The sequence below is a fragment of the Pongo pygmaeus genome, chromosome X (genome assembly GCF_028885625.2).
Source record: "Pongo pygmaeus isolate AG05252 chromosome X, NHGRI_mPonPyg2-v2.0_pri, whole genome shotgun sequence".
Taxonomy (NCBI): Eukaryota; Metazoa; Chordata; class Mammalia; order Primates; family Hominidae; genus Pongo; species Pongo pygmaeus.
The window spans coordinates 8,973,865-8,986,244 of NC_072396.2; the positions used below are offsets into that span (position 1 = coordinate 8,973,865).

Genomic DNA, 12,380 nt, shown 5'->3' on the forward strand with positions numbered 1-12,380 from the left:
TTAACTTAAAAGAACAACCAGACCTTTCTTCCCTCTCTTTTTTTTCTGTATTTCCTTTGTCACTTTAATTGAAAATGAAAAGATTCTGCCACCAGCTGTCAGACACAGGATTTATGTAGGAAAATTAAGCTCTATTTGTTTTTACACCCTATTATTTTGGTAAAGGGCTTAGCGTACTCAGTAGAGTCATAAGTATTCTGTCTAGATATTTTTGCACAATATTCTTTTTAGATTCCAAACTCTTTGGGAGGATCTTCCTAAACAAGGTAAAAGCAAAATGCCAAATTCCATATTTTTGCCATTCTTTTGAAGGGAATCCATACCAAGTGTTTTCAAGAACTTCTGTCACTTCAAAGAAAGTTTTAGTGTGAATATGTAGAGAGGGCATGAGTTGAAACGGCAAGGAGCAGATGCATGGTCTACAAAAAAATCCACAGAACAAATCCTGACATGTCACTAAAGATGTAGAATGAATCTCTGTCTCTTGAGTAAAGCAGTAACACTGTAACCACAATAGTTTTGACTGGAGGCTACAGTGTCAACTGTTGAAGGCCACTGCACAGAACATTCTCTTTTAGAAATGTATTTGACATCAGTTATATCTTTGGAATCAAGGTTTTGGCCAGCCACAAAGAATGTTCTCTGGCCAGCATGGATATGTACTTATTAGATGATGGCTTAATGTTGGTCTGCAGTAGGTAGCCTGGAGGTTAACAGAACTCAGAGGCTGGAAATGGGTATGAAGAAAACAGTTTGAACACTAACTGACTGCGAGGCATTTCCATTAGTGAAACAAGTCATTACTGACAAATAGAGGCTAGTTTACCTCCATCACAGGAGCTCATCACTCCCAGCTTCTCCTTTGTGGCCCAGGGCCCAAGTCACTAAACATCAATCAAGTCAACATCACTTTTGGAACCCAAATCAAGGTCACTCCTTGCCGTTGGATCTTGTCTCTTTATCATCAAGTCCACAATTTCATGCATCGTAAATTGGATAATACTATGGATAATATTATTGATTAATAAATATTGACACAATTCTCTGCTTATGGTTTCTTTAAAGATTTCAGTATTTGAGAAAACCACTGATATTCTTTACATTTATTTCTAACTTTGAGTTATTCAAAGTAATGCATGTGTATATATGCGTATATGTGTGTATATGTGTACGTATCTATGCCAACAACCATGTTTCCTATTTGTTATGCACTGAAATCATTATTGTATGGGAATATTGGTCATATTACTGCTTGCTGATACAGTGCAGTGAAGGTGAATCTCTTTTCTTCTGCCAAATTTAATAAGATGCTTAAGTTTTGTAGCACTTGTATTGCAAATTGGACAATTAAATCATGTCTTAAAGCACTGCTCTTTGTTGTTCACAAAGGTGAAAACATTGAAAGTCAGTCCTAAAGCAACACCAAGCCTTACAAGGCTGGGCTCAGAGGCTCTGTACCTCTGTCCTGACATCCTGTCCTCTCTCTGCACTATAAGCAGTGCCGTAAAGAATCCTCACACTGAAACACCTAAGGTATCTCCTTTGTGTCAGGCACTGGTCCAACCAATCTGGATGTATAATCTCATTTACTCCTCACAACAGACCTAGGAGGTGATCTATAATGTTTCCTCTAGTTCATCATGTTAACAGAATAAAGAAGAAAAATGTATGATCATTTCACTAGATGAAGTAAGAATATTTGATAAAAACCAGTATCCATTAACAACAAAAACTTTGCAAGTAAGAAGAGTAGGGGATTGTATTAATCTGACCAGGGATGTCTTCAAAAACCTTACACTTAAACATCATGCCTAACAGTATCACTTTTAGTCACCATTGTACTGAAACTCTCAGCCAGTTCTAAGGCAAGGGAAAACTAAAACGTCAAAGATATGGAAAGGAAAATATAAAATTCTAATTATTTACAAACTAGATGATGGTTTTTGTAGAAAAAATGCAAACGAATCATCAGAGAAAATGTTATAATTAACGAAGTGCTAAAACAATATTGCTGAATTCACAGTCAATATATGAATATAAAATATATTTATAATATACCAACAACAAAAATCAGAAAGTAAAATTGAGGAAAAAGTATGCCATCTATAATAGGATAAAAATAAACACAAATACCTTGGAAAAATCATATTAAAAAGTATCATACTTTCTATCCAATATATTATAAAACATTGTTGAGACAAAAATTTTAAACCTGAATACAGTGACATACCATGTTCGTAGATTGGAACGCTCAGTATTTTTAAGATGCGAATTCTTCAAAATCATTGACACATGGATGAATTCAATCTCTACAAATATCTCAGGAGGTTTTTGTGGAAATTGAAAAATTAATTCAAATATGTATATAAAAATGCAAAAGGCCAAGAACAGTTGAGATAATTTGATAAGGAAGTAAAAACTAGAGGACTATCATTAGAAATATTTATAAATCTATGGTAGTTAAGACAGTAAGGTATTGTCACAACATTGCAAAAATATGCCAAAGACTCTATAGAAAGTCCAAAAATTAACTTGCACATATATGCATTATTTAGGGCAAATGAGGCACTGTAGAGCTTTGGGGAAAATAGTCATTTAAAAAATATATCATGATGTATCAGAGAAGGAGATCAGAAGAAAAAAAAAAAAAGAACACTGACCCTCTACAACAAAAATCAATTCTGGGTGAAAGAGCTTAAGAATAAAAGGTGATATGATTTGGCTATGTCCCCACCCAAATCTCATCTTGAATTGTAGCTCCCATAATCCCCACATGTCATGGGAGGAACCTGGTGGGAGGTAACTGAATCATGGGGACGAGGTTTTCCCATGTTGTTCTCGTGATAGTGAGTAAGTCTCATGAGATCTGATGGTTTTACAAATTGCAGTTCTCCTGCACATGCTCTTTTGCCTACGGCCACGTAAGGTATGCCTTTGCTCCTCCTTCACCTTCCGCCATGATTGTGAGGTCACCCCAGCCATGTGGAACTATGTGTCCATTAAACCTCTTTTTCCTTATAAATTACCCAGTCTCAGGTATTTCTTCATAGCAGTATGAAAGTGGACTAATACAAAAGGTGAAACAGTGGACAAGAAGACAAGAAAGGAGAATATCTTTGTGACCTTTGTATGAAAAAGGATTTCCTAACCAGGACATAGAGAATACTAAACCTAAAGGAAACAAAATGATGAATTGCTTATCTCTAAAATTAAGAACCACTAAGGTATGGGAGCAGTGCGCCTATAATCCCAGCACTTTGGGAGGCTGAGGCAGGGAGATCACCTGAGGTCAGGAGTTCAAGACCAGCCTGGTCAACATGGTGAAACCCTGTCTCTACTGAAAATACAAAAAATTAGCTGGGCATGGCAGCAGCCACCTTTAATTGCAGCTACTCTGGAGGCTAAGACAGGAGAATCGCTTGAACCCAGGATGCGGACCAGCCTGGGCAACAAGAGTGAAACTCCATAAAAAACAAAACAAAACAAAAAAAACCCACTAAGAAGAAAGTCAAAAATGCAAGAGTGGATCAGAGCGGAAGAAAATACTTACATGAAAACAAATGATGGCTGAACATGGTGGCCCACGCCTATAATCCTAGCACTTTGGGAGGCCAAGGCGGGCAGATCACTTGAGATCAGGAGTTCGAGACCAGCCTAGCCAACATGGTGAAACCCCGTCTCTACTAAAAATACAAAAATTAGCTGGGCATGGTGGCACATGCCTATAATCCCAGCTACTCAGGAGGCTGAGGCAGGAGAATCGCTTGAACCTGGGAGGCGGAGGTTGCAGCGAGCTGAGATCGCGCCACTGCACCCCAGACTGGGCGACAGATCAAGACTGTGTCTCAAACAAACAAACACCAAATGACTTGTATATACTATATTAAAAGCACTCTTGCAGGACAGAGTAGCTAAAGAGTTGAAAGAGTCCTTCAAAAAAGAGAAATCCAATTGTCAGTAAACTTAGAAAAAGGTGCTCAACTTCTTGGACATCAGAAAAATGCAAATTCAAATAACAATGAGGTATCACTATGAACATACCGGAAAGGGTAAACTTACAAAGACAGAAAATATCACATGAAAGAGAGAATGTGGAGCACCTGGAACCATCATCATGCCCTACTGGTGAGAATGTAAACTGGTACAACCATTTTGGAAAACTATTAATGTTTTCTAAAGCTTGACATACTCTACGGCCTAAGAATCCCGCCTCTATGGAAGAGTATGCATCAAACAACGTGTGTTCATAGGGCATTCACACTGGTACTATTCTTAATAGCTCCATATCTGAATAAGTAAATCTCCATCCACAGCTGAAAGGATACACAGATTGATGTACACTAAGGACATCCAGGCAGCAATATAAATGAATGAATTGTTTCATGCAACAGAATGCATTGGTTTCTCATAAAATGCTCATGGCAAGAAGCCAAATACAAATAGAAATTGAGTGATTCCATTCTGATAAATTTCAAATACAGGCAAAACAAATATTGAGTTTTAAAAGTCAGGATGGTGGTGGTTACTCTTGTATGCTTGAGATATTTACTTTTTCAATAGTAGATGTTTACATTTTCATTTTATTATGTTATGTTTAAAATTTTAATATTAATAAAATGTTATTTTTCAAAATATGAATATGTTGATATTTTAATTAATCAATATAATAGATCAAATACTTTTCTTATTTAATATTTATTTTAAAATTATTAATTGTAATATAGACATATAATATAATCTTAATGCAATAAATGTTGAATAAAGAAACTAATTTTAATTAACATTATAGAAATAAAATATGTTAATATTAATAATATTATTATTTTACTTGCAGAATGGATTTCAGCAGCTTGAAAGAAAATCCTGGAATAGGAACCACTCCAACACCAATATTGCTTATGGCACATGGCCCATCAATACCTTGAGTAAAAGTGAATTTCAGAAGAATGAGGAGAATTTTAAAAACCTAACTCTTGAAACAATCTATTCTGCTTATGTTTTTAAGAGGCATAAGAGTGATAAAGATAAAAGACTGTATGTTGAATAAATTCTAAAAGTACTACCTTGATAATAGAAAAACAAATATTCTAAGACTAAAAAAAATAAACAAACAAAAAGAATTTATGCTAAAGATAAATGTTCAAACAAATGAAATGAATCTATCCTAAGGATAAATGTATTGCAGCCTTAATTAGAAAACAGAAATTCTAAAGGAACTGAAATGTTTCATTGTACTGGAATAATGACAGGTATTATGATATTAAGATATACCCATACAAAGTAGCATTTATAGAATGTTATGAAAAATTCATGACAATATAGCAGCTCAAATAATGTTACACAGAAATATGTGTGTATGTTTTATAAACACACTCACACATACACACCCTGAGTGAAAGACAGATGCATAGAAAATTTCTGAAAGGAAACCCATCAAAGTGCTGTTTCAGGAAATGATATTGAGATAATAGGTGACTTCCCCCCCTACTTTCTAAATTATTTGTATTATGGATCTTTAAAAAATAATAATAAATAATTTATAACAAAAATTACAGCTCAAAATAATGAATATTTTGAGTGTTTTGGATATAACATCAGCCAATCAGCCCTCTGGGAAAGAAATGAAGACAAGCTAATATCCCTGAAATGAAAATATTTAAGCAATTGACTGTTGTAGATTTCAAGATGTGAGATAACCGTCAACTCATTCAGACTTTTGTTCAACAACCGTTTGCCTTAGTATCGATACTGTGGCTTGACATTTACTTCTTCAAAACTATCTCTATATTACTGTGCTGTTTAAAGCAAGTAAGAAATAAGTAAGTAATGTTTATGTACCTTCTGTCTTCTTCCAGTAGACTTTAACTTGCAGTTGGCCATCCTGATAGAAGGGAGCTCCGACTTCCAGCGGGCGAGTGGGTCGTCGTCTTTGAAAAGGGAGTTGTGTTTGAATTCCACCTTTTCTAGTTTTCATAAGCTGTTCTTCTACAACAAAGTACAACATTCTAAGTTACTTGTTAAAAGTAATTATAGATTCCTGGGCAAGATGGCCAAATAGGAACAGCTGCATTATGCAGCTTCCAGCGAGACCAACACAGAAGGCAGGTGATTTCTCTATTTCCAACTGAGGTACCAGCTCATCTCATTAGGACTGGTTAGACAGTGGGTGCAGCCCATGGAGGGCAAGCAGAAGCAGGGTGGGGCGTCGCCTCACCCAGGCAGCACAAGTGGTTGGAGAACTCCCTCCCCTAGCCAAGGGAAGCCGTGAGTGAGGGACAGTGTTATCCGGCACAGATAACTATGCTTTTCCCACTGTCTTCGCAATCCGCAGACCAGGAGATTCCCTTGGGTGCCTACACCGCCAGGGCCCTGAGTTTCAAGTGCAAAACTGGGAGGCCATTTGGGCAGACACAGAGCTGGCTGCAGTTTTTGTTGTTGTTGTTGTTGTTGTTTTAGATGGAGTCTCGCTCTGTCGCCCAACAAAGATCAAAAGAGACAAAGAAGGGGAATATATAATGGTAAAGGGTTCAATGCAACAAGAAGAGCTAAAGTAAATATATATGCAACCAATACAGGAGCACCCAGATTCATAAAGCAAGTTCTTAGAGACCTATAAAGACACTTAGACTCCCACACAATAATAGTGGGAGGTTTTAACACCCCATTGTCAATATTAGACAGATCAATGAGACAGAAAATTAACAAGAACATTCAGGACTTGAACTCAGCTCTGGACCAAGTGCACCTAATAGACATCTACAGAACTCTCCACCACAAATCAACAGAATATACATTCTTCTCAGCACCATATAGCACTTATTCTAAAATTGACCACATAATTGGAAGTAAAATATTCCTCAGCAAATGCAAAAGAATGGAAATCATAACAAACAGTCTCTCAGACCACAGTGCAATCAAATTAGAACTCAGGATTAAGAAAGCCACTCAAAATCATACTACTACATGGAAACTGAACAATATGCTCCTGAATAGTCGACTACTGGCTAAATAATGAAATTCAGGCAGAAATAAATAAGTTTTTTGAAACCAATGAGAACAAAGACACAATGTACCAGAATCACCGGGACACAGCTAAAGCAGTGTTTAGAGGAAAATTTATAGCACTAAATGCCCACAGGAGAAAGCGGGGAAGATCTAAAATCGACACCCTAACATCACAATGAAAAGAACTGGAGAAGCAAGAGCAAACAAATTCAAAAGCCAGCAGAAGACAAGAAATAACTAAGATCAGAGGAGAACTGAAGGAGATAGAGACACAAAAAACCCTTCAAAAAATCAATGAATCCAGAAGCTGGTTTTTTGAAAACATTAACAAAATAGATAGACTACTAGCCAGACTAATAAAGAAGAAAAGAGAGAAGAATCAAATAGACACAATATTAAATGATAAAGGGGATATCACCACTGATCCCACAGAAGTACAAACTACCATCAGAGAATACTACAAACACCTCTATGCAAATAAAGTAGAAAATCTAGAAGAAATGGATAAATTCCTGGACACATACACCCTCCCAAGACTAAACCAGGAAGAAGTTGAATCTCTGAATAATAGCCTACCAACCAAAAAAAGCCCAGGACCAGACAGATTCACAGTCGAATTGTACCAGAGATACAAACAGGAGCTGGTATCATTCCTTCTAAAACTATTCCAAACAATAGAAAAAGAGGGACTCTTCCCTAACTCATTTTATGAGGCCAGCATCATGCTGATACCAAAACCTGGCAGAGATACAACAAAAAAAGAAAATTTCAGGCCGATATCCCTGATGAACATTGATGTGAAAATCCTCAATAAAATACTGGCAAACCAAATCCAGCAGCACATCTGAAAGTTTATCCATCATAATCAAGTTGGCTTCATCCCTGGGATGCAAGGCTGGTTCAACATACACAATCCATCACATAAACAGAACCAATGACAAAAACACATGATTATCTCAATAGATGCAGAAAAGGCCTTCAATAAAATTCAGCACCCCTTCATGCCTAAAAACTCTCAATAAACTAGGTATTGATGGAACGTATCTCAAAATAATAAGAGCTATTTATGACAAACCCACAGCGAATATCATACTGAATGGGCAAAAGCCAGAAGCATTCCCTTTGAAAACTGGCACAAGACAAGGATGCCCTCTCTCACCACTCCTATTCAACATAGTATTGGAAGTTCTGGCCAGGGCAATCAGGCAAGAGAAAGAAATAAATGTATTCAAATAGGAAGAGAGGAAGTCAAATTGTCTCTGTTTGCAGATGACATGATTGTATATTTAGAAAACCCTATCATCTCAGCCCAAAATCTCCTTAAGCTGATAAGCAAATTCAGCAAAGTCTCAGGATACAAAATCAATGTGCAAAAATCACAAGCATTCCTATACACCAATAGCAGACAGAGAGCCAAATCATGAGTGAACTCCCATTCACAGTTGCTACAAAGACAATAAAAATACCTAGGAATCCAACTTGCAAGGTATGTGAAGGACCTCTTCAAGGAGAACTACAAACCACTGCTCAAGGAAATAAGAGAGGACACAAACAAATGGAAAAACATTCTATGCTCATGGATAGGAAGAATCAATATCGTGAAAATGGACATACTGCCCAAAGTAATTCATAGATTCAATGCTATTCCCATCAAGCTACCATTGACTTTCTTTACAAAATTAGAAAAAACTACTTTAAATTTCATATGGAACCAAAAAAGAGTCCGTATAGCCAAGACAATCCTAAGCAAAAAGAACAAAGCTGGAGGCATCATGCTACCTGATTTCAAACTACACTACAAGGCTACAGTAACCAACACAGCATGGTACTGGTACCAAAACAGATATATAGACCAATGGAACAGAACAGAGGCCTCAGAAATAACACCACACATCTACAACCATCTGATCTTTGACAAACCTGACAAAAGCAATAAGGAAAGGATTCCCTATTTAATAAATGGTGCTGGGAAAACTGACTAGCCATATGCAGAAAACTGAAACTGGGTCCCTTCCTTTCACCTTATACAAAAATTAACTAAAGATGGATTAAAGATTTAAATGTTAGACCTAAAACCATAAAAACCCTAGAAGAAACCCTAGGCAATACCATTCAGGACATAGGCATGGGCAAAGACTTCATGACTAAAACACCAAAAGCAATTGCAACAAAAGCCAAAATTGACAAATGGGATCTAATTAAACTAAAGAGCTTCTGCATAGCAAAAAAAACTAGCATCAGAGTGAACAGGCAACTACAGAATGGGAGAAAATTTTTGCAATCTATCCATCTGTCAAAGGGCTAATAATATCCAGAATCTACAGGAAACAAATACATTTACAAGAAAAAAACAAACAACTCCATCAAAAAGTGGGCAAAGGATATGAACAGACACTTCTCAAAAGAAGACATTTATGCGGCCAATAAACGTATGAAAAAAAGCTCACCATCACTGGTCATTAGAGAAATGCAAATCAAAACCACAATGAGATACCATCTCATGCCAGTTATAATGGCGATCATTCAAAAGTCAGGAAACAACAGATGCTGGAGAGGATATGGAGAAATAGGAAGGCTTTCGCACTGTTGGTGGGAGTGTAAATTAGTTCAACCATTGTGGAAGACAGTGTGGCAATTCCTCAAGGATCTAGAACTAGAAATACCATTTGACCCAGCAATCCCATTATTGGATGTATACCCAAAGGATTTTAAATCATTCTACTATAAAACACATGCACACATATGTTTACTGCAGCACTATTCACAACAGCAAAGACTTGGTGCCAACCCAAATTCCCATCAATGATAGACTGGATAAAGAAAATGTGGCATATACACCATGGAATACTATGCAGTCATATAAAAGAATGAGTTCATGTCTTTTGCAGGGACATGGATGAAGCTGGAAACCACAATTCTCAGCAAACTAACGCAGGAACAGAAAACTAAATACCGCATGTTCTCACTTATAAGTGGGAGGTGAACAATGAGAACACATGGGCACAGGGAGGGGAACATCACACACCAGGGCCTGTTGGGGGTGGGGGGCAAGGGGAGGGATAGTGTTAGGAGAAATACCTAATGTAGATGACGAGTTGATGGGTGCAGCACACCACCATGGCACATGTATACCTATATAACAAACCTGCATGTTCTGCACATGTATCCCAGAACTTAAAGTATAATAAAAAATAATAATAATCATTATTATATAACCTGATATTAGTCAAAGTGTACTTCATTTCATCCTGTTATTTAGTCATATTAACTGTCTGGTTTTTTTAAGTAAAAGATGGTGTAACTGCATCTTCTTTCATGTTCAAGTTAATGAACCCCCCCTTCAAAATCCACTGGAATACTAAAAGTATATTACATATAATCCCCAGTATTTAATTTGGTAAGTAACATATATTCACCAGGCTTGAAAGATGCTCCAATGTAAATAATAAGTATAAATAATATTTCTCATTATAGATTTGTTTTATAGTTATGAGGAAAATAAAATAATATTACAATACCATTTCGTGAAAACAGTAGATAGGTTTTCGTGGAAAACCTATACATAATGCGGAAGTACGAGCATTATACATCAATACTTGGTGCAGGGCTCTAAACGGAAATACGGTTCAGCTTTGTCAAATAAATAGTAAGGAGCAAATTGCACCTACTCAGTTGACAATGCCAACTTCAGCTTCAACACTCAGCAACCAATCTGTGTGCCATTCAGATTAGTGACAGACGTCCAAATTCTGACAGACATTAAAATGAAACTTTAAAATATCCAGTAAATGAAATGAAATGCAAAGGCAACAGTACATCAGGTTGGGCAATGGAATACAAGAGCCCATTCAGTAATTAGCTCTTTCTGTTAGCAATTCTGAGCACTTCCCAAGAGCCAGGAATTGAGCTAGGAGTTGCAGAGATAAAGTTTTTGTACCTGAGGGGCTCCTGAAATACCACCAGACAAATCTGCTCTAATGATGGTGCGCCGGCAGTGAGCTTGACCAAAGGCATCTGCCCAGTGGAAGAGCATCAGTCTGACCAGCCACTGTTTCTATTCTTCGAAAAAGTGGCCACAGGTTTTCTGAGGAATCGAGCCATGGGAATATAACTGCTGCCATGTGACATAGTATTTTGTGAAGAAACAAGGACACTTTAGGAAAGACGAGGCGAGAGTATGTTCACATGTTCATTATTGGTTGCTTTTCAAAAGCATGAACTTTTTTTTCCCTATTGTCCATTTAAAAGTGTATTTAACACATATTCGTTGCAACACTAGGACACCGTAAAACTGAACAAGAAGGATTCCAAGCCCTATGTATCCCATATCCAGTGGAAGATAGAGACATGCTACTATAAATCAAAACACCATTAAATATATCTTTGAATCAGGTAGTTCAAGATTTCATTCTTAGCCTAGGTTATTTCTTACTGTGTTGTTGTGTAGAGTCATGATCTGACTCTAGTTTTAGTTTGCTTTTTATTATTCTGTTTTAATTTAGCTGTATCTTTCTCTCTTGTGCCATTCCTAATTCCCCAAATCTGCTGGTTTTCTTTGTATCTATACTTCTGATTGCTTTAGCTCAGAATGGACCAGCACTACTTGTTTCTGTCAACCTTCTTTGCCCATGAAAACTTCTCAGAGGCTCTCCCTGGTGAAGATTTTCCAGAGTAAATCAAAACACACCACTCTTTTGTGTTCCTGTATTTTTTCAGTTTTAAGTAATTTTTTTCTTCTTTAATTTGTTCCTCAAACTCAACCCAGAAGTCCTCTACAAAACAGAGCTCATCCTAATCTTCCTTGGATAGCAACTGCCTAGCTCAGAAACATGCACATGGTAGCTGCCTAATATGAATTGGATGAAATGAAATAAATAAAATTATGAATTGATGGCTGTTTATACCAAATGTATTACCAAATACTCATTTGCCTGGGGCTATTTGGGGTGTTTTATTTATGTCAATACAGTAATCCTTTAACATGAGATTCAAACATGTTGCAGAAAGGGCAATAAACCTAATATTTTTTTTTCTTTGGAAACAGGGTTTCACACCATTGCCCAGGTTGGTCTCAAACTTCTGGCTCAAGTGATCCTCCCACCTGAGCCCCCTAAGTAGTTAGGAGTATAGGTACATGCCACTGAACCTCACTTTTGACTCCAGGTGTGTTCCTGGGGGGCTTGGTTGGGGTGGTGAATTTTGACACTAATTTATATTCATAGAGCCATCGTATGAAATTAAGCAGGGGTCAGTAAACTAAACTTTTCCTAAATGGCCAGATAGTGAATATTTTTGGTTCTGTGCATCATATGGTAAATGATTTTGGTTTTGCAGACCGGTCTCTCTCCCAACTATTCAATTACTGTTGTATCTCC

At 36.9% G+C, this 12,380-nt stretch overlaps 1 protein-coding gene across 1 annotated transcript in view; it reads right to left on the reverse strand.

The window, feature by feature from the left end:
• The window catches only part of ANOS1 (anosmin 1), a 202,553-nt gene that overhangs the window by 19,249 nt on the left and 170,924 nt on the right, over nt 1-12,380 (reverse strand). The window contains exon 9 of the mRNA XM_054472957.2: nt 5,839-5,985. Within this exon, the coding sequence (XP_054328932.1) occupies nt 5,839-5,985 (147 nt within the window). The remainder of the gene's footprint in view (nt 1-5,838; nt 5,986-12,380) is intronic.